Consider the following 23,996-nt stretch of genomic DNA (forward strand, 5'->3'; position numbering starts at 1 on the left):
TGGGAAGAAGAATTTTTAGAAGGGGACTGGAAACAAGGTGGTTACTCAAGATGTAATTAATTTCATGGTGAATAGCATAAGAGAAACAACTTCAATAAATTTAGCTATGGAGCTGCTTATTTCCAAAAAGATTTATATACATGCCACCAATTCTTTGGTTCTAGTCACAAGGGATTTGGGGGAGGGGTAGAGAGAAAAGCACACTTAAACACCATAGAATTATCTTTCAAGGCAGTACAAAGTATCCATATTCCAATTAAATCTCTTAAAGAATCACTTACATTTTTAGGGAATTTTTGGAGAGATCACACATAGAGCTGAAACTAGCAATTTTTGGCCAAAAGAGCAAGGAGCACAAAATATGTATCTAGAATACAATGAGCCTTCAAATCAACTTTGTGAATTTACAATGTGAAAAATAACACATATACCATGAATTTAATTGAACAGAAAGAAGCAATTATTACAGCAGCATCTACCCTAAGTAGACGTGTTAAAATTTTTCTGACCTTTAAATTTCAGTGCTCGGTAGGGCAAAGCCCTGGTCAGCTTATCCTAATTATGGTTCTACATTTAGAAAACTGCAGCAATATTTCATGTCCTTTCTCTCCTCACCTAAAAGACTATACCTAATTTAATGATCAAACAAAAGGTTACTGCTAATTACCTTTTTTTTTTTTCAGGTGAAGAGTATAATCTGAATCTTTATTAAGGAGTTTAAAAAAAATGTATTAATAGAATATGCTTAGGGCTATTTTCAAAGTTTCCCAAAAAAGCCCTTTTCCAAGTTTGAAGAGAATTTTGTAGATACTTTTTAAAAGGCTTTTTGATACCTCTCCTACTCCTCGATGAGTAGAATAATCAAACTTTGAAGTTTGAGAATTCTCTAGCTTCAAGTAAAGAGAAATGAAGCAGTGTAATTTTTGCCCCCTAAGGAACAAATGAGAGAATCTTGAATAACAATTCACCTGACATGTAGACACATACACACATACAATTATGGCATCACATAATCTTACTCAGGCACAGGTTAAAAGTACCATCACTTTCATTTTGGCTAACCTCCCATGGTGAAATAGGAACAGAAATAAGAATCCCATGGTGGCATTTCAGGATTTTCTGAAGGTGGGAGGAATTTGAGTTTTAAACTCTTCTTTTTCAAGCAATTTACCAAGTCTTATTAATAAATGGCAAGTTTTACTTTAAAAGGCAACAACAGGAGTTCTATGGGTTCCCACCTTTCTAGCAACTGTGGGCAATTAAAACTATACTTTGGCAGCTGCTTTTTTTTTTTGACCCAGATTATCTTAAAGTCAAAAAGAATCTGCCAATTTCCTTAATTTGATTTTCCTCACCTCTAAAGAAAACCATTTGAATTTCATCAAAGGAAGGTCAAAGGGCAGTTATTGCTATTGTTCTACTGCCACTGAAAATATTCAGTTAGCACAGTATCTATTTGTTAAATATTTACCCAGACAAACCTAATAAAGAATCAATACAGTGTGTTGGCTTAAAAAACAGACACACAAAAGATATCACAAATTTAGTACATTCAATTTTTCCAAATAACCACCATTTGGGACTCAGTAACATTAGCATGGATTAACTCCTACAAATTGGGCAGAGAAGAACAGTCAGGGAAATGACTCCCAATTGAGATTCTACAATTCATCCTTTGCCTGTCGCAGAACAAAGGTGTATAATGTTTCAAGGTCTCTAGCTCCGTTGTGTTCAGTGACTTTTTCTCCTGCACGGAAGAACAGCAATGTCGGGTAGCCTCGTACCTTTAAAGATGCAAAACCCAGAAATGCACATTTTAAAACATATATTTTCAGTCATGTACTAATCAGTTCTTAAACTAGCTAATTAGAGCCAAATTAGATGAGTCTTCTTGGATTTGCTATCATTACAGTAAAAAATCTAAAGAAATTTTTTAATTTTTAAAATAAAGCAAATATTACCAGACATCTTAAAAATCAGAATGAATTCTCCTGCACAAGTGGCTATTTGCTAATGTCCATCAATAAGAGAATGGATAAATTATGATTATGAAACTTTACTTTGCAGCTTTAAGATTTTTTTTTTTAAACTGCTAACAGGTTTTTTCAAACATCAAAAGTGTTTCAAAGAAAGTAGCATCTATTATTTTGTAAGGCACAAAACACATATTAGATGTTCTAATAATCTCAGATTTGGAAGGGATCCCAGGAATTACCAAACTCAGCTCAACCTGATCAAAACTCTACTTCCACAAAACATTCAGCAAAGGGATCACAGTTTTTTCAGTGGGGGAGCCTGTTATCTTCCCAGGCAGCACATTCTTTTGTTGGATAACTCTGTTTGTTTCTCTTTAAATCACATAGAAATCTGCCTTTCAATAACTCCTACCATTGGTCCTCACTTTGTTTTTTAAAACCAAATAGAAAAAGTTCAAATTATTTTTCAAATAGATATAGCCCTTCAAAAAAGTTGAAGACAAATATCAAGTTCACTCTAAGTCTTCTCTATTCCCTAAATGGATAATGGTCCTTTATAAACCAGAGGTCTTCAGTTAACTAAATAATCCCTTAAATTAGGCTTAGATTTATTGATGGACTTGCCTTGTTATTAACTGGTAATAGTCTTTAAGAATACATTATCCAAGTGGCATGTTTTCATACAAAAAACAGACGTTTACCTAAAGATAAATACTATAAATTTTGAATGATGTGAGAATTAATCAAAGCTATGACCTTGATGAAATCTAACAACAAAAAATGGAATTAATAAAGCTTACACTATAGTCCCATAAGTGGCAATGCAATCTAACACTTCACTGTTGTTAACAATTAAAATAATCTAGAACTCCACTGATAATTCCTAGATACATTCAGCTCACAAGTATAAAAAAGAACACATCAAGAAATTTCCTCATTTTTTTAAATGGAGGCAAACACATACATGATGGCTTTTAACAAACAAACCTTCTTTTACTTTTTAGAGAAAGTCTCGTAAGAGGACCAAAAAACTCAAGGAAAAAGGAAGGTGTTCTTCAACATTAAACAAAGAGAAATAAAGTATCTGCATATACCAGGCCTGAGTTTCCTACTTTAACAAGGGAATTGAATAAAATGAGGATGAAATCATCTGGCTTTCTTTAGATTTCAAAATATCAATGTCTAGCTTTATCTGGAAAGCTTTAAACTTCTTTCACTTACCGAATATTTGCTGCAAATAGCTCGTTCAACAGTACAATCTACTTTTGCAATCTTGACCCCTGTCAAGCCAGGGAATTCCTTTTTGGAGAGGTTTTCCCATGTAGGAGCCAGATTTTTACAATGACCACACCTAAAAATAAAATAAATATCTACTTTAAACATTGTAGATTCAAGAGTCCCTTGAAATTGATTTTGCTGCTCATCCAACTCATTTCTTTTATATAGCCTCATTAAGTTAGACTGAGAAAATTGTAAATCTTTAAATTCTCCTGGCCACACCTATACTTTGCACAGTACTACTCTCCCCACTAGCAAAAATAAATTTAAAAAACATCTCCCAAGATCTTTAAGAAATCCCTAATATGGGAATTCCAAAGATGAACTTATTAATTCAATCAAGATTACATTCTGTGCTGATTTTATTTGGTTAATCCAAATTATTTAAGCTGGATGGATATATCCTAAAACTGGAAACTGCTTAATAACATGCTTTTTTTTTTTAATTTTTATAACCATTATTTTTTTTTTTTTGGCTTAGTTTTGTGATTTCATTGGTATAAGTAATTTCTGGTAAGGAAATTTCACCAACACATATCAGCAACTGGTCTGCAACTTAAGAGTCTTAAAGATTTGTCTGGATGCACAGAAAGATTAAGAGATTTGCCCAGGGTCACCCAGCTGGCAAAGATCAGAGGTGGAGCTTGGAGTCAAGTCTTCCTGACTAAGCTATATCCCAAAATAAGAAGGATGAACACACAAAGTGCTCAGATCTATTAGTTAACTGCCCTCTTAAACATATTAAATGGATAAAATCATAACATTCCCTTATTTGCAGCAGCATAAGTGAATCCTAAGCAAGATTACAATTCCCTTACAAATGGTGCCAGACATGGGATAAAATTTGCCAATATGAAACTAGAGTGCTGACATATCATTTGAAAAATATGTTCAAATATTCTAGTACTTAATTACTAATGAAATTCATTTCTAGCTGCTTACCATGGAGCATAAAACTTGACAAAAGTTATTCCATCAGCAATGATGTCATCAAAGTCATTTTCAGAGAGAGAGAGCACAGCACTCTATCAAAGAAAATCATATGAAACAAAAATGCTTTATTAGAATATAGCAGTTATTAAGCAACTTAAACAACTTGATTCATACCATATGCTGCCATTCTTACTCTTTGGATGCCATAAAAACACAAGTATCCACAGCTTAAATTATAAACCGTTTGGTAGCATTCTTAGGATAAGAATTCCTGGACTAGACTACCACAGTTCATGCAGTATCCAGGAACAAAAGATGCTGAAAAAGAAATTGCTTCTACATAGCACACCTGGACTGTTCCAAAGGATTGATCCAACTGCCTGACAAATAGAAAGAAAACAAGCACCAAAGTGATCCCCTGCGCAAGTGAAACTGGGCTGGTTCTGAAGCAACTATAGAACTTGAGCAATCTCTAGTCTGATGCAAATTGTCTTCAAAATGAACATAGATTACAGAATGCCTTGCCAAAAATGAAAGTATCTTCAGAGTAGTCATGAGGTTCTAAAATAAGATGATTGAAAAGTGCTGGCAAATTTTAAGGCATAATACAACCATTGTTATTAACATCATCATCATCTTTTACATTTCATAGGATGCCCTTTTCTTCCTGGAGTTTGGGTTACCTGTCTTTTCAATAACTTTGAGCACATCTATGTACCTTCTTCACCACACAAAGAACAATTCCTCTGTAATAGTATACTGGCAAAAGGGAAAACAAGTTTCTTTTCACTTCTCAATTCACGAGAACTTGATCTGAGAAATGCTACCTGTTCTTTAAGAAAAACTCACATATTTTGAGACATACAACCACATGAGATGTGTACTTAAAAACACTCAGAAAAACAAGTTATAGCTACTAGCAAATTTCCTCCATAAAAACACACTAGTTATTTTAAGCTTTGGCTAGAGCATTTAGGTAAAAGTGCCTACAAGTGAGTTTATTTTACAGTGACCCCTTCTAGACAAGTCCTGTATCAAAAATTAGTTTGATCTACTACTAAAACAGGTCTTCATTTCTCCCAGGAGAGTAAATTGGATAATATACAATCTGGATTCAAGCTGAAATGCAGTGGGCTGCTCTTTCAGTCTGGCAATGAGTAATGTATTTCTGTATTAATATTAGCAGCAAAAGCAGAAGCTTTGTGGAAAACTGAAAAGATTCTGAAATAAAGAGTTGCCAAGTTAGAACCAATGTAAACCACTACCATATTTTTTAGAGTCCATAAATATTAAGTCACTCACAGAAAGATCCACTTAAACATGTGGAAAACTTTCTAAATAAAAAGAGTTCTGTATTTAGTGAAAATATTAATAGTTTATAATTATACACAGTTTAAAATGACTTTTCATAGCCAACATGACACATACACTCTTCTAACTTATGTGGTCACAATTGCAAGGTCATTTGTTTATTTCTCAAACCAAGATGCCAATTTTAAACATTTTAATATACAGGTAGTCCTCAACTTATGAACGCTTTATTTATGAAAGGGAAATAAGGAAGCCTGGGAGTAAACTGCCTTTTGTTCCTTAATTCAGAATACTATAGGAAGAAGGGTATAATTGACTATCACATGCAAATATGGAGTTATTGATACTTAAGATTATCTCCTAATCTTCCCTCCTACAAAGAGAGTCTCCTGTTCTCCTTGTTGAAGAAGTGTTCCTAAAACACAAATGAAGAATGAAATATATTTTATCATGGAAATAATGTTAAAATAGTGGCTAGGTGACAATGGAAGTAGTGTTACTATCTATTTTATGAATTTTTTGAGCTAAAGAGAATTTTGTAGAATGAAATCATTTGTAAATATCTGTAAGGCATTCAAAACATTACATGGCACTAGCTTATAAAAATCTTACTACTGGGACAACAAGGTGGCATAGTGGATAGAGCAGCAGCCTTTAAGTCAGGAGGACCTGAGTTTAAAATCTGTCCTCAGGCACTTAAGACTTCTTAGCTGTGTGACCCTGGGCAAATCATTTGACCCTAATTGCCTCAGCCAAAAAAAAAAAAAAAAATCTTAGCTACTATTATTTATACTATACTATTTTGATAGGAAAATGTGCCTAACCTACAAACTTACAGACTCCAAACCACACAGAACTCTTTAAAACTGAAGATAATGCAGATATCACTAAATTCTATCTACTGCATTATATCTTGCTACTAACAAATTTTCAAGTGGAAAATTATCTCAAATATCATCCCCAAGAAGTAAGGAACATTGCTGCTCTAAGTGGGATTGAGGGATGAAAATTAGCCAGGGATTACAAATATCCTGAAAATATATTTATCCCCTAAATCTACTAAATATAAATGGATAATCCTCTCAATGTTTTTTTTTTTTTCCCATGATTTATCACAATTTTAAGATAAGAGCTTTTAATTGATATATGTGCTGTTCAACTAAGTAAAATCAACTGAACAAAGTTACTGGTATTTAATATTAGTAGAGCTGACAATCATATTTATTCTTTCCAGGTCATTAAATTATTTTTATCCCAAAGGTTGAGGGGAAATGCTTATGAGTAGAATGTAGTTTCCCATATATTATTCTGTGGCACCTACCTCAGGTTCTGCAGCAAGTTCTGGGGCTTCAGCAGCTTCAATAGTTTCTCCTCCAACACTCCGAAGCTGCAACTCCACATATTCTTTTAGAGAATCAAAATCCCTCTTTCCTTTGTACTGGTCAATCTATATACAATGACATATTATACAAACATTTACTAAGTCAATTTTATTTTAAAAAATTAAGTCTCAAAGGATTTAAATAATCAAGTCTTAAAGCCTCATTCTTAGTAATAAAATCCAATGTATTTTCAAAAATAAAAATGGAAGTAATCAGGATTTTAATGTTTTAGCTGTGCTTTTAGACTTCAATATTTTTTCTTCTTTCACTGGTGAGTTGTATGCAAGTCACAAAAACTTGCCATATTGTTTCATGTTGATTGGCATATATTTCAAAGTAGTTTAAAGACAATCCAGGGATAAATCATGGGCATTAGAACTAGAAGGACATTTACGATAACCAATACCACCAAAAGTGTGGTCAGATGTGCATCTATGATTACAGCATAGCTACCATGTAACTGTACTAGAGACCAAATGACTTTAAATATTTCAAACTATTATTACAACTGACAGTTAATTGAAAAAGCTTTACTTTCCAAGTACCCAAAATAATTTTCCATTTTTTGCGTTTTTCCAATATATATAGTACAAACTCCTTATTTTCTTGCATCTCTTAATCTACCTATCAGACTCCTGCCCAGTTCAAATCAGAATCTGAACTTCAACATAGTGAATGAAGTCTTACCTTTTCACCATTCCTAAACCACAGAAGTGTGGGATAGCCACGTACTTGATTTCCAGAGCAGAGCTCATAATGCTGTGTACAGTCAACCTAAAATTAAAATTGAAGTCCACCATTAGCTTTATCACTAAGTAGAATATCACACAATAGTAATCTGAAAGTAAAACATTGAATGATTTCTCAAAACTGAAACTGTATTTTTGAGGGGGACTCTTTTTCTCGAAGGCTCATAGAGTCCTTAATTCTATTAGTGTAATTCATCAGTAATGTAGTTACAGATCTCATGTAGTATTTTCTAGTCATTTATCAAGGTTACATATGAAAGCCAAATATTTGAGAATGGAATTGACACACTCCATGAACTAAGCTTCATTCAATGTTATAAAGATTATACTTACATGTCATTTTAAATCTTTAGTTATGTTATTGAAAGTAATACTCCTCATGATATACAATCACAAAGACTGGATAATGGGATAAAGTTGATTTTAGATTATAGGAAGGTAGAGAAAATTAAATGTAAATATCTTTAATAACAAAAACCAAGCTTAAAAAAGCCCCTAATACAAACAAATATGAAATCATTGAATTTGTAATATGCAGCATGAACATAGTATTTTGAAATAAGGAAAAGAATCTTCCAAATAAAGGCCTGTATCATTAATCTGTATTAAAAAAAATTATAGCCCATCAAATATTACTCATTAAATAAGTTAAATAAGTTTAAAATTTCATGTTTGGCTGTTTTTAAGTCTATTGATCACTCATAAAAGATAGTTTTCATCTAAGGAGCAAGGAAGTTCTTCACCAAAAATTTTTTTTGCTTGTTTTTATAATATGGATTCTGGGAGTAGAAAGAACATGATGCAAAGACTTCTTTTTACATCTTCACATGTCATTCATGTACCTTATAATCACTCACATCAAGTCATTTAAAGGGCTTTATAGTTTAAACCCTATGTATTTTATATCTATAAATGCCAAAGAGGGGGGAGGGGGAATACAGTTAGATTTCAGCAAATGAAAATGGATCAGCAAATCAAATAGGTAATTTGCTCTATGTAAAAAAGTTAATTTGCTCTGCATCATGTGTGCAAATCAATCTCCAGGGCCGATTATGTTTTTAAATAGTGGTAAATCAGAGAACTGCAGTATCAAAATAAAATTCAGTCAGAAAACTCAAGTGGATAAAGGGAGTAACAATTATTTAACTATCCTTAGGTTCCTTTGGAGCCCAATATTTTCCAGATGAAGCGAATACCCTTTCTTCCTTCTCAATCTAAAACTGAACAAGAAAAAATACAGGTTCTGTATTTTTGAAATTGAAGGTTCTGAACTCTGATCAAAGTCTTAGACCAATTATTAAACCTCATCTATTGGATGAAATCAAATGTGACAAATATCCAAGTCCATCAAAGGAATATTATAACAGATTCTGCTATGTCTCCTTAGAAAGGGCAATTAGATCTCTGCCATTCAGAATTGGGCATGTTTTCCAATTAAACAAAGCAGCCATAACCATAATTTATCTGTACATTGTATAAAAACTCTGTAAATTGACCAATGCATCATTATTTATTACAGTGAAGTGAATTATCAGGTGACAGACTAAATGGGATAAATAAATCAAGTCATTTACTAACAATACATAAAATTAATAATACATTATTTTCTTTAAAATCCTGCCAAGAGAGGAATATTTTCAGTTTAATAAGAGCTTTCACATACCTTGCCAATCTTGACAGCTTCTGAATGTTCAAGACTTGAGGCCAGCTGTTCCCAGGTTGGAGCTAAAGCTTTACAGTGGCCACACCATGGGGCAAAGAATTTGATAAAGTGATTGCCTTTAATAGAATGTCAAAAAATTAGACAGGAGTGGTAAGAAAGGGAACAATGTAAGCCTTTAATTTATGAAATTACAAATTTATAGTTATAGTTAAAGAAACCCATTCTGATAGTTAACAAACCTCTAAGCTCGTTGTAATTATAAAACAGAAATCAGAATATGTAAAATGACTATCATTCTTTCAGCCAGGAAAAATATAAATAAACTTATAAGTAGTTTTTAAGATGGAATATTGTAATATAGATTTTACTGAGCTTATCAGTACAGGAATTAAGTTGTCAAGCTTGTTCTTAAAAGAATGTTAGGTTATAAATAGGAAAAAAAATAAATTACTAAAAGTTTAAAATGATTCTTAAGTGTTAATATAGAAATATTCTATCCTATTATTCACTAATAATGTGCCATAATATCATCAATAAGTTTAGGAAGAAGCTAGGAAACACAAAAATAAATTAATAAAGGAGGATCTATCATTCATCCTCAAGACTGACACCCTAAAGCTTATTCAGACAGCTTATCTTAGCAAATGAATTCACTGACTTCTATTTTATAGTAATGATAAGGTGTTAAAACCATAAAAGCAAACAGAAAAAGTCTGTATATAAAATTAATATGACCTTTAGTGAGAAATCACTAGTTACAAGGCACTTTAAAGCAGTCTAGACTAACACAAAACTAGTACACTTCAAATTCCTGAGAGCCTCTCTATTTAGTAACACTCTCTTTGAATAATGATGTAGATTTTTTACCTTTATAATTAGACTATTCAAAAATAATGGTTAATAATTAAATAATATATCATGGTTATACAGATGTTTTTCTACATACAATGTATCAGGTAATAATGAGGTCTTTTTGATGCTACAGTAACAAAAATTCCACTGGACAGGATCCACAAAAGTCTATTCTTATACTGAAATTCCTTAAGAATGATTTGGGTAGGGAGGAGAAAAGCTGCTATACATCTTTTTCTATTCATCACTTAAACTCCCATCATAGATTTAATAATCTTCTATATCAAGTACATAGAAGTTGAATATGCCACAATATTTAACAAACATCAAACTGGAGCTTAATTAATTTTAAATAGAGATTAAAATTTTAGCCTTTTGTCATCAAAAATGTTCAATTACATATTCTGAAGATTTCTGTCCCCAGGCTAATAATATATTTCTTTATCATGGAAGTCTATGGCAAAAAGTTGATTTTGGAAAATTCTCTTTGCAACCAATTTTGCTAAAACACATCTACTCCATAAAGCAAAATTGATGCTTGTATTAAAAAAAATTGGATACCATGATAAAATGTGTATGCATATATACACAAATACACATGCAAAGATAATATTATTCATATAAATTTCATACAATATATAAAAACTTGTGTGTCCAAAGAAAAGAATGAAAAGTTATATTTTCACTCCAGCTAAGTGTCATCTGTTTCCACCTAAATGTGATTAAGGATTTAATTTGTTCACTTTTTAATGGAAGGCTGTATTAACAAGCACACAGATTACACCCATGTATTTGTATTAGTGGAAAGATCTATAATTTAACAGTGTAGAGAACTTCTAGTATGAGAACTCTCTCCAATCAAAACCGATCATAACTTATTGATAAATTAATATCATGGGAAGTCAAAGACTATAGATAAGAAAGAAAGCACAAAGCAAACACAAAGGGACAAATTTTACCATTCTACTCAATACTCATCACACCCAAAATGTCCACAAATATGAAAAGCACACACATTACCTTCTGCAACATGTAGTTTGAAGTTGGCTGCTGAGAGCTCATATAGTCCCTGCTTGAATTCTGGGGCTGTTGGCAATTCTGGTTCAGGCTCTGGTGTCTATAAGTAGGAACAAACTAATCACTAAGAGTTGTCCACATGAAAAATAGGAAAGGCAATGAAATCTTACAGGTGGAATCTATCTAATTATATATAAAACTTCTCTAGAGCTTGTATTGATAATTTACTATTGTTCCACTCTTACAAATCATTTCATTTGTTCAACCTTATGAATTAATGAAGTAATTAAATTATCAGAAAATCCATTCTCAAAAGTCAGCCTATGGCAAACACAAGTGAATATGGATAGCTCTTATTTATAGCTTATTTATGACTACAAAGAACTTCACATATATCTTACATTTAATTTGAAAAAAAAAATCCTATTAGATAGATAATGCAGAATATGCTAGCTTTTCATACCATTCCAAGTGCTATAGGCAAACAAAAGCATCCCTAAGAAGATAATGTTCAAATGCCAGATTCAGTTACAATCAAATGATGTTCCATGCTATATAAGTTATTTGTAATACAAAATCCAGGGAACTACAGATTTTTAAAATGCCACTTGGAGGCTTAGTATTTTTGCCCTTTGACAAACAGCAGAGTACCCACTGTCATAAGAAACTTCCATGGCCAAAATGTACATCATTATGAATTACACTATACTTCAGGTTTATAATAATGAAACAACACCATAGTTCATTTTAAAAGGATATTTCAAAAAATGGAAGATAAATTGATGGATGCTTCAACTTGTCTATTAAATAAACTATAATATCTGAACCTAAAAATAAGTCAAGCATTACTAAGAACAGGGAAAAGGGGAAAAAGCATATTTTAAGAGCTTTATGCCGATTATTTCTATGAATTGTCTCCAAATTCTCACGTTTGAACAAGAGCAGAGGTCTTTCTGGTTTCTCAGCTACTAGGAATTAAACTAGGAGTAAAAGCTCTTAAGCTTATGAATCTCACTTTAACATTATAAATGTTTATTTTAAAGATTTTAATTTTACTTCAAAATAAGTTTCAAGAACAAGGATATTTTTCATAAAGTACATAATTCAAAGTTTAAGGCTATGTGACAGTTATACTTGACAATATAAAAAAAATCTGTGTTCAACTAAGATATTGACAAAGCTACAAATTTACTCACCAGTAGTTAAGGTGGGTTTTTTTTTTAAACATATTCTAAAATTGGGTAAATTTGATGTCATATCCGTTCTCTACCACACAGCTTTTGAAGGAAGTATTTTTAACACATTTGTGTGTATTGTATACGATGCCTAATGAATATCTTGAGTACAATTTCTGCAATGAATTGAGTACCATAGCAAAGATTTTCATTTTATTGGAGGCTTTGTATGGAATACAAATTAGGACCCCCAAAAGAAAACTCAGGATCTATCAAATAGTAAGTCATACATTTGAAAGTTTTCTGGCATAAGAAAATACTAGGTTTGTTTAAATTCAAATTTTAGACTAAGTCTATTCTATAGCATTCTATAGGAAAGTTTAGTACATAGATTAAATTCCTAATATCTCATCAATATAACTAAATAGTGGTTATATTGACCCCTAATGTGGTCTTATTTTATCCAATGACCAAAAAGAGCATCACCTACTAACTGGCAATTTTTTTTAAAAAATAGGGGCTTTTTAATGATAATGAATTTATAATAAAGACTGGGAATCTCAGCATATTAATACACAAAAAAGGAGGGGTTGGAGGACCATGCAGATTTTTCAAATGATGCTGAGTATATATTTCTGTATGCATGAGCCAAAATAATTGTCTATTTTAGGGAAAATTACAGGGTTTTGATTCTGAGTAATTACTCTATGTTGAAGAGGGAATTCATATATCAAGTATGAATTGAAGGAGATGACTTCTATATTACCTCTCCAATTCTGAAGATCTGATTTTTATGAATTCTGAGCTTTAGTTTATTCGTTTATAAATGATGTAACAGAAAAATATAAGGTTTCTTAGATCTCTTCTAGCTCTAAAACTAAAGGAGTCTAACGATTAGATTATGAAAGGCTTAGCATAGGTTGTGGTAAGGAAGAGCTACCCAAGTAATAAGAGTTTAGGTTGGATTAATTTATTAGTAAAGAGGACTATTTGATGAGAAGGAGGAAAGAGAATGGGAGGAAATATTAATCCCATAAAGAAGTCCCTGCTTGAGGTTTCTATGACTATGGTTTTTCATACTGGAATAGCAGAGAGACTCAGAAGTTTTCATAAATTCAATTTTTGCCTAGAGCCATCAATGCTGGCTTATATCTTATATAATTTGCTTACAAAATCAGTGACTCTTAAATGAGAACAAAGGTAGCTTATACATTGGTAAATGGCATGGTACAGCAGAAATTGTACTAGAGTTGAAGTCATAGAATCTGGATTCTCTGCTTCTTACGACCAGGGTAAGCTTAGGCCAGTCAATTAACATCACTGGGGATCAGTTTCTTTATCTTTAAAAAGGCAGAAGAGGTTTAAATTAGATGATCATTAAATTTCCTTCCAACTCTACATCTATTGTTTTAGGATAATTATCCATCTAAATTTATTTGCTGGCCAGTTTCATCACTACTCTGAAAAAGAGTTGAAAAAGAAAAGCTAACTCTTTATATAGGAAAGTTATTAATTTGATAAATGAACAAAGAAAAGTTTTTAAAGCACTTACAGCTGGCTCTTCATTAAGTGTCTGCAGCATCCAGTTTTCTAAAGTCTGGAAATCCCTAGGACCCTGGTATTTCACAGCTTCTTGGCCTGGTTTGAAAAACTTTAAGCTGAAAGTTAAAGAAAAAAAAAAAAAAGAACAGATAAAGAAAGGTTATTCATGTTTATATTTTCAAAAACACTTCAAACAGCTTCAATCCTCTTCCTGAGGATCAAGTATGTCTTCTGATTATTTAATTTAAATGATTTATAAATATACTCTGAAATCAAATTTGTAATAAAATTTTCAAGAAAACAAAAAACAAAAAATTAGACAACTAAGGAATTTTTAAATTTATACAATTCTAATCTTTAAAGATAATTCATATCTCATTCAAGCATCCTAAATAAAAATAAGATCAAACTTTTAAGCAGACATGAAGTCTTATATGCCAATTTTTAATTGGCAGAATACTTTGAAGTTTATTTTTTAGAACTGTGTGATTTTAAAAATTGATTTAAAAACATTAAATACTGGTTCACAACAGATCAACTGTCTACTATTTCACCAGCAGAAATCACTGTGATGAATTCATTTTTAAAATATTTACACTGAGATTGGAGAATCACTTAAAATTTTCCAAAGCATAAATCTTGGATACATGCAATGCCTTTAACAGCAAAACTGCTCACTGAATTGTTTGTGCTGTTTTGATGAAAAACAACCCCTAATACTACAGCTCATCTAAAAGATTTGCTTCTTTACACTCTGCAGCCCACTTTCCCAGAGAGAAGAAATTCTGTCTCCACCAGATGTATTTCCTTCTGAAGGAATTTGTAGTTGAATTAAAGGGATAGTTCCTATAATAATAAGCAATAGATTTGAGACCATTAGTCTAGATTAATATAATTTTAGGGACAGTTGGTGATTATAACCACGCTACTATTTTTGTAGGGTGAGAAAGAAATGCATTCTAAATAAAATTCATTAAGAGAAGCTGGTGGTAGTGAAGACAAGAGATTACTAGAATAAAAAAATATTGTCAATAATGTGTTCAATTTTTAAAAATTAGAAAACAAGATATGACTGGCTGTCACATCATATTAGTAAATGCCATCTGTGCAATACAGGAATTTGAAGAGGCCAATATGTATAGAAATTAGAATTCCCACTCTAAAATGCTTATCATCTATTTCTCTCAAAACAAAGCTAAAAAGAGCTTGAAGGAATATGAATACATTAGCCCAAGTAGCCAATTAATTTAATATTTATTTGGAATTTAAGTAAATTTAAGTGAAAAGATAATGGTAGAATGAAGGATTAGATTAGCAGATTATAAGAATAAGTGCCCATAGTCTTTCTGTCTGTTTTATGATCAAAGGAAAGCAGACACCCTAATTTATTTTGTTTTTCTTTTATATAAAACTGCTTTTAAAAAAAAAAAAAAACTTCTAAAATTAAAATGAGCACATATATAAGTTTGATCAAGTTGTGTGCCATGTTCTTCTCCCCATGCTTTTATCCAGTCTTTTATTTTTATTTTTTATTTTTTTGCTGAGGCAATTGGGGTTAAGTGACTTGCCCAGGGTCACACAGCTAGGAAGTATTAAGTGTCTGAGGCCTGGTGCTCTATCCACTGCACCACCTAGCTGCCCCATTTTTCTCCAATCTTATGGTAAATTAAAGCATGTTAATTCAATTTGCCACCACTGAACTCATTACATCTATCTAATACAGTACTCAAACTAGCAGACTATTTATGAGATTTTTAATTCCTATAGACTACAATTAAAATGCCAAATTTGGAAGTTCTGGTTTCAACCTAATCACTAATGAACAATTATCTCTATTTTTAATTAGTCATGAACTTTTTTTAATCCATTTAATTTTATACTTTCAGTTCCAGATTTTCCCTCCACCTCTCCCAACTCACTGAGATGAGAAATACAAAACATATAACAAAAATAAAATCTTATGAGACAAATTTTCATATGCCACGTCCCGACCCAAAAAGAGAGAGGGAAGGAGGAAAGGAGGGAGAAAAAGAGGGGGAGAAAGAAAAAAAAGGGGATAAAATGTCTCAATCTATACTTCTGAGTCCATCAGTAAATAAATGGACAGCATTTCCCCTCATGAGTCCTTTAAAACTATGGTGAGTCATTGTGTTGAATGGAGTTACTAAGTCTTTTGCAATTATTTTTATAATATTGTCACTGCCTTGTAACTGGTACTCCTGATACTGTTTACTTTGCATTAATTGTGTTTCTGCAGCCATCCTTTTTCATCATTTCTTACAGCACTCTCATATAATCACAGTCCTCATTGATGAACAAAACCCATCTGATGGACAACTTCTCAGTTTCCTATTCTTTGCCACCACAAAAAGAGTAGCTATAAATATTTTTATGTTTTGTTTTCTTTGACATTCTTGGAGCTAATCTAATGGTATCACTAGGTCACAGGGCATATGCACAATTTGAAAGCTTTTAGAGCATAATTCCAAATTGCTTTCCAGAAAGGGTAACCTAGTTCACAACTCTGCCAGTAGTGCATTCACACACATCTATTTTCTTACATCCATTAGCTTTTTTAAAAAAATTATATTTTTATAACTGTATTTAAATATTTGGCTTTGTATGTATTTTTCTGTCCTACATTTAAAAACATTATTCTGAGAAGTCCATAGGTTTCAGCAAACTGCCAGAAGAATCCATGACAAAAAAAGGGATAAGAACCTCTGCTTTTTTTCATATATGATTAGCACACACAAATACTTTAATGCAAATTGCTGTTTGATCCTGAGCACATCACTTAATCTCTTCTAGCCTCAATGTTTCTCATCTGTAAAATTAGAAAGTTGGATTAACTGGCCTAAAAGACATCCTTTCCAGTTCTACATCTCTGATTGGAAAAGTCACTGTATTAGGGAAAATGGGCTAGTGAACTTAAAATGCTATCCCTTAATCATGCCTCAAAGATATTTTTCTATCAAAAGGAAAATCCAGTGGTTATTTAATAAAGCATTTTCTTAAATAAATTGCAAATATATATCTAAAATAGAAACAATGAAAAATAAATTCTCTGGCAATATGGAGTATCTGCTCAAATTTAGTCCCTATTTAATACGAAACTACAAAAGAAATCACCAAAAGATTAACTTAGAATTTGGCTTCATCTAGTGTGCACATGGGGAAGGAAAAACTTGAAAAATGTCACAAACACATATCCTCTTCTACTCACGTAGGATATCCTCTAACACCCTGTGAAGAGCACACTTCAACATCTGCTGTGCAATCCACCTTTGCAACATAGACCTTTGCATCTTCCATGCTATTGTATTTATCTCCCAGGTCATTCCAAGTAGGCTGTAGCCGCTGGCAGTGTCCACACCTATAAAAAGATAAATAGCACATAGTTTATTAACTACTAACAAATTAAAGCTTATGTTCTTTATGCAATCATTTTAATATAAATCCTGGAAAAGTATCAGTAACTAACCTGAACAACAAAGTGATTAAATTATAGGTGAAAGACAAGTTTGCTAAGCAATAACTGAGACTAACAATTGTCTCATGGCACCTTTTGAAACTTGCCATCTATTACTATGCAGAAATGCAGGTAAAGATCTACATTAGCAGAGAATGTGTTCAACTTGCTTTGTCAGTAGTGTTGATTAATATACACTAATCACCTATTCACATTATCCTATGTGGTTCCCTTTATGACCAAAAACACATATCAGTAAGACAGCTCGTTTGGAGGAAGAAACTGTGATCATAAAAGACAGCAAAGCTAACTCACCCTTATTTAAGAGAATTGATCCCCAAACTTTCATTACCAAGTTCAGTCTGTTTGATTGAACTGGTCACAGAGAACCTAAGTGTGATAGTATAAGGTTTCCAAAAGGAGGTCAGATGGCTATAACATCTTGCATTATGGATCTCAGAGATGAGATTAAAATGAAACTATAAAAAATCAATATGGTTTCATCATATAGTAAATTTTTAAAGTTTTGTTTTTTTGTTTTTTTAAAGGAGCAATTTACTGATACCTAATTTTTAGGAGAGTAATGAAGGCCAGTTGCTGTAAATGAAATCTCTTGAGTGTTATATAGCATTTTCTCTCTTTGGTGACAAACTTTCTATTACTGTTTAATAATACACTGTTCTTATTAATTAAAAGTTTTTAACATTACTATCAAAAGCCACAAGTTGGTAATTTGAAATGGAACAATTAAAAGGAAAAAAATTCTTCTGGGAAAGATTCACATCTCTGAAAGTCACAAAAGATGATACCTTATTTAGTATCAAGTCCTCAAGAGAGCCTTTTCTCTCACCCATTTAGTAGCTGCTTGTTGATGAAGAAGATTCAAAGTTAAAAATTATTATTATTATGTATTGTTTTTTTAAGTGACTTGCCCAGGGTCATATAGCTAGGAAGTGTTAAGTGTCTGAGGCCAGATTTGAAGTTAGGTCATCCTAACTTCAAGCTGGTGCTCTATCCACTACAAATTAATTTGTTTTAAAATAAATTATCTTTTGCATTATGTAAACACAGCTCCACTCAGCTGTCAGTTAACTCTAAAACTGTAACTAAATGCTGTTTATTTTCTTCAGTAAATCCACTCTCTGCTTTGACTACTATCATAACACTAGTCTTAATCAGTAGGAGTTATTTTTTGTTATAAAACACTGACAGGTACACCCAAGTTACAAATGGGTCACATTTTGAAAATTCATTTCTAAGTTGATCGTTTGTAGCTTGGAATATTTTTTTCGGAAGAAAGAATTCCTATATGGTGATTAAGTTCCCAACTCAGCCCACAAAAGCCTATTTAATAATACTGATAATCTAGACTACCAATATTGCTAATCTGAGTTCCAGGACCTGGAACTTTCCTAGTTCTCTGCAAAATATTAAGGTAGACAAAGTTTGTCACTGAAACTCTTACCTCTTCCCACGCTACAGAATTTAAGCATTGGAAGGGACATCAGTAGCACCTATCAAGTCCAATCCATGCAAGAAAAAGAATTATCACTATAACATTTCCAAGTAGTCATCCAGTCTATTCCCACTCTTAGATAGCTCTAATAGTTAGATTTGCCTTAAATCAAGCATTAATCTGCTTCTATGAAACTTCCACACCACTAGTCAAGCTTCCCTTTGTTTCCTACTGTGGCTCTCACTACTGATGTTGTTAGATTAGTTTTTGAACAAAAATAATTTTGTTAGCTAATTCTCACTGAATTATTAATTGAAAAGAAGCCTTTTAGAAGCATATATATTTTGAAGAGATCTTGCTGTGCTGAATAATTTCTAATTGATGGAATTTCAGTCAGTATACAATAAAATGTCTGAGGATGAAAAGAACCATCACAAAGGAATTCATACAAACTATGGCATAAACATTTATTCCTCAGGCCAGCAGTTTGAAGCACTTCTTTCTCCTCTTTGGAGAAAAAGTCTTTATTGCAAAAATTTATGGCAGTGAAACTTAGGGGGTTGATTCTGAGGGGGTTTATGTATGGATCCACTGGAGGGGGGGGTGTAACTGTAGCAGGATAACAGGATGAGGTATACAGCTGTTAAATTGTAGAATCAGGGGATGAAAATCAAATTCCAGCTCTGCCACTTACCGTGTGACCCTGGGCAAGGGAACTCCATGAACATTGTTGTTCTTAACTGTAAAATGAAGGAGGATGGACTAGTTGGCTGTCTAAGTTCTTTTTTAGCTTTAAATTGATAATCCTATGATTTGGGGCACTAGATACAAAATAGATACCATGAAAATTTCTATAATTCTCACTCCTTAACTTTTGGAAGTGTCAGGAAAAACAAATCTTTTAGGATCCATTTTCTCTCTTCCTCTACCCCACAAAACAAACAAAATATCACACGCCTACAAAGACAAATATATATTGGTTAATAATTTGTAACTAAGTCTTTGCAACGTGGCTGGGGATAATAAAAGTGTATTATGAATGCTATGGTTTTGTGTATTCAATATCTATAGCAGGAAGCAAACCGGATCTCCATTAAGTGTCCCATTTAATACCAGGAAGCCATTTGGTCACAGGAGTCCGGAAAGCATCACAGTTAGAGACCTGCGCTGGTCAGAGGGGAGGGTTAAAGCATGGACTTTAGGGGATTCGGTAAGGCAGAGAGGGAAACTGATGTAGGGTGGAGAGATTTAGGAGCTAAGTTAAATAAAGGACCCCTTGGGCCTCCTTCTCCATTCATACTCCCACAAATTAAGAGTCCCAGGGCAGGGGTTCTCTTTTCCCTTCCTTTTCCATAGGATACCGGGACAGCCAGCTTTTCCAGAGCTCTGGGGCTCCTAGTGCCACGTCAACAGTAGAGGCCCAGAAGCCGAGCCTCGCCCACCCTAGTGCCCGCCCCCATCCCCCAGTCCGAGCCACGAGGCAGTCCCGGCGCTCGGCTGCCCAGGGGGCTTCGGCCTTCTCCCGGGTTCGAATGCAGCCCTCCCCTCCTTCCCTCTCAAGTGCAGGACTCCCCAACAACTCCCTGCTAGGAGGCGGGTAGGGGAGACCTTCGGGGCGTTCTCTGGAGCAAAAGGGATGGAGTAGTTAGGCAATCCCGGGGCTCCGGCGAGGCCTGCGGGCGGCGGGGAGCGCCTGGGCTGCAGGCAGCAGGCAGAGTAGGGACAGGGAAACATGGGAGGGAGGGAAGACGGGGGGAAAGGGGGAGGATAGTTTACCAAGGCGCGAAGAACATGACGAAGTGAGCGGCGCTCTGGATGCCGTGGGCGAACATGTCTCCCGTGTACAGGTGCTTGGCATGGGGGTCCTCTCCGCCTGCTCCCTCGGTGGTCAGGGAGTCCGCAGCCTCCTCCGCCCGGGCCCAGGACGCGAGGCCCCAGCCGCTGCCCCCGCTCAGCAGCAGCAGTAGCAGCAGCAGCTGCTGCGGTGCCGGCGGCAACAGCCGGGGAAAGGCCAGCCAGCGTCCGGGCATGGTGCTGGGCACTGGGCACACGCGCTCGGTCGCACCCTCACACGCGAGACGCCGGTCACCCCGCCGCCGCCGCCGGACACCCGCCAGCCCGCCCAGCTCCCGGGACTGCGCCGCCGCCGCCGCAGCTGCTCGGGCAGCCCGCCGCTCCTCCCCCGCCCCTCCCGAGCAGCTCCACTTCCTCCTCCCCTTCCTTCCCTCTCCTCCTCCCGGGGCCTCCTATCGCGAAGCGGCGCGCAGCCGGCTGAGCTCGCCTACCACCCGAGCTGCAGCCTTGCAGCGGGTCTGGGGGCTGGTGTAGGTGGCTCCCCGCGGCCTCGCCTGGCTTTTCTCTGGGGCGGCGCCCCGCTAGGTGAGCATCCGCCTAAGGCCATGGATGTGGAGGCGGAGGCAGAGGTCCCTCTTAGCCCTCCCAGTCCTGTCCCGGGGCATGTGTCTTTCCTTGCCCGAGGTTTGCTTATCCTCCTCTGCTTTAGGAGATTGCCCCGAGGGAAGCCGAGGACCCAGCGCATGGAATCGAAGAGGCTTCTCAGAAGGGATGACCGGCAGCGGTGATTTTTGGTGGGAGATCTCAAACCCCGCAGAGCGTCTCCTAAAGGGGGGCGGGGTGGCGCACACTGATGAAATCACCGACCTGGTGAGCAAAATTTGGATCCCGCTGAAGGATCAAAATTTGGTCTCCCACCTTAAAACCCACGGATCTGGGCGTGCAATCACAGATTAACTTTTGTTTTCGAGAATTGCTTTAATATGTTAATTTACACCATTTGTAGTGTAAAGACCAAAGAGCCCCGGGTCTTACGCTCCTATCTTTGGTTGGCTACTTATGGTCCCACGGCAGATCTTTGAGCCTTATTTTCTTTATGAAAAGTTCTGATGGTCTCTAACTTCCCTCTGTTTTAGGATCCAAAATCTCGAGGGATGGAGGTGAGACGAGGAGGAAAATATCCTCATGCACCTAATAATAATTGTATTTTTGGTTCAGTTGTTTCCGAAATGCTCCTTTATGGGGTTTTCTTAGAAAAGATACTGGGAACGGTTTGTAATTTCCTTCTCTAGCTCATTTGACAGATGAGGAAATTGAGGCAAATAGAGTGAAGTGACTTGTCTGGAATCACACTGCTAGTAAGTCTCCAAGGGCAAATTTGAACTCAGTTCTTTCAGACTCCAGGCCAGGGGCTCTATCCAGTTTTCCACCCTAATAATTATGATTCATCTTGAGCGCTTTAAGGTTTGCCAAGCTTTTCTTCACAGTGTGAATAAAGAAAGGGGATGAGATATTATTATGCAGATTTTGTAGATAATGAAACTGGCTCGAAGGTTTATTAACTTGCCCTGAAAGTCACACTGGATGACTTCAGGATGATAATTTGTATTTATGTAAGTTAACTCTTTTGATTTTAACCCTATGAGGTAAGTGCTACTATTGTTATCTTCTTTGTAAGAATGAGGATTTTGTGGGTGTTTACAGAGCTACTTAGTGTCTGAGGTTGGAGGTGAACCTAGTTGACTCCAAAGTCCTGCGTCTACTGTGATACCTACTGCCCCCACATATGGGAACTGGGAAACAAATCCAGGTCATCGGTTTCCCATCCTTTAATCTCTACACTATAAATCAGTTGAATAGCTGATTTGAAATGCTACCTGAATAGCAATACATCTGCAAAAATTCTGCTGATTCAAGTTAGAAGAGGAAAATGCCCCTCAGCAAAATTTAGATCATATGAGTTCTGGGTGGAGTTTGAGGCTGAGTTAGTCAAATTGCCTAGAGGTGTGATGAAACCTGTGTATCACGTAAAGAAACTTTTGGTAGTGTCATCTCCCTAGTCTCATATTTAATTTGGAGCTAACAGGACAGAGTAGGGGAAAGTAAAGGTAGTTTCTTGAATTCCATCAATATATTCTCCAAAACCATAGACAAAAATTTGGAATGAAGTGCCCAAGAAAATGGCATTGGGTCTTAATGGAATACCACAAAGCCCAGAGAAGAAAAATTCAGATCAGGGGCATATATTACTGAAGTCCTACTTAAGACCCTGCCTGCAGGAAACTTACCACAGGAACTTTTACCTGCTTCTAGGAAGTACTCATTTTAGAAAATATCTTTAAATCGCCTGTCATTCCTGCTTATGGGTGGGAAGTTTCCCAAAAGAATTATGCTCCAGAACCCAATCCACTGAACAGTCAAGTCAAACCAGTTTCTACTCTTGATCATCTTCTTTATTAAATGTTTTTTTTTTCTTTCAGAAAACATATCCAGTTTTATGGTTTCATTTATTATTTCACTATAGAAGATTCCCAAATCTGTAAAACCACTCAACTTTGACTCCACATTTCTGAGTACTACTTGATTTTGCTGATTGACATCACTAACAATATATTTCAGCCAAACTGGCTAATAAATTGACCCCATGTATTTCCTGAGGGGGAAACACCAGAAATTTCTATTATCAGTGGAAATTAAAGAAAAGGAATGAATATGTGCTTTGCTCTGCACTCTAAGAACTATGCAGTTGAAACCCATGTGTGCTGCCTTCTGTATTGGAATGGTGAGCTCTTTGAGAAGAGGGACTCTCTTAATCTTTTATTAAATTTGTATCTGTCTTTAATGATGTTGAAGAAGGGACCCCAAAACTCTTAAAACTCTTTGAAGGAGAAAATCTTCAACTCTTGCCTCAGTGAGGGACCCCACCTGACAGGAAACAACATAAACAGCTTCATTCTGTTATCTAGGTGGAGTTGGTTTAGTCCGGAGCAGAAGAATTCCAACCCTATTCATTTAAAGATCTTCTATTCAATTCAACCACCCACCAGCTTCTTTGGGAAGGGGAGCAGGCCTCACTTGCAGATAAAGACCTCCTTATAAAAATGGGAATTAAAATGGCATTTCTTTGCAGAGATTCTAAACATGGCATGCTATGCCAAGGAGGCCTCTGCCCACTGGATAATATTCTTTTCCAGTGCTACCCTCTTTTTCTCCTCACTTATTTCCCTAACAAGACTTTATGCTGTTCTGTCAGGCTTTCTAACCTTACTTCCCAATCCCTATAATAAACCTCTTTTATCATCTAAGTTTTCGGGTTTGTAAATTCCTTTACAGAGGATCCCTGTGCTGCCAAAAAGGGGTTCCCCAAAACTCCCTACCCTTGTGCCAAATCCCAAG

At 35.1% G+C, this 23,996-nt stretch overlaps 1 protein-coding gene across 1 annotated transcript; it reads right to left on the reverse strand.

Annotated features, from left to right (window-relative positions):
• Window positions 1–4: 4 nt before the first annotated feature.
• TXNDC5 (thioredoxin domain containing 5) lies at window positions 5–21,099 on the reverse strand. The gene is made up of 10 exons (XM_074271204.1): window positions 20,583–21,099; window positions 17,105–17,254; window positions 13,889–13,994; window positions 11,165–11,261; window positions 9,293–9,408; window positions 7,568–7,654; window positions 6,820–6,945; window positions 4,197–4,279; window positions 3,198–3,327; window positions 5–1,784 (listed from the first exon to the last, which is right to left on the reverse strand). Exons 1-10 carry the CDS (start codon window positions 20,834–20,836, stop codon window positions 1,662–1,664), a joined length of 1,272 nt encoding a protein of 423 aa, XP_074127305.1. The 5' UTR covers window positions 20,837–21,099; the 3' UTR covers window positions 5–1,661.
• Window positions 21,100–23,996: the final 2,897 nt, after the last annotated feature.

The sequence above is a fragment of the Sminthopsis crassicaudata genome, chromosome 1 (assembly GCF_048593235.1).
Source record: "Sminthopsis crassicaudata isolate SCR6 chromosome 1, ASM4859323v1, whole genome shotgun sequence".
Taxonomy (NCBI): Eukaryota; Metazoa; Chordata; class Mammalia; order Dasyuromorphia; family Dasyuridae; genus Sminthopsis; species Sminthopsis crassicaudata.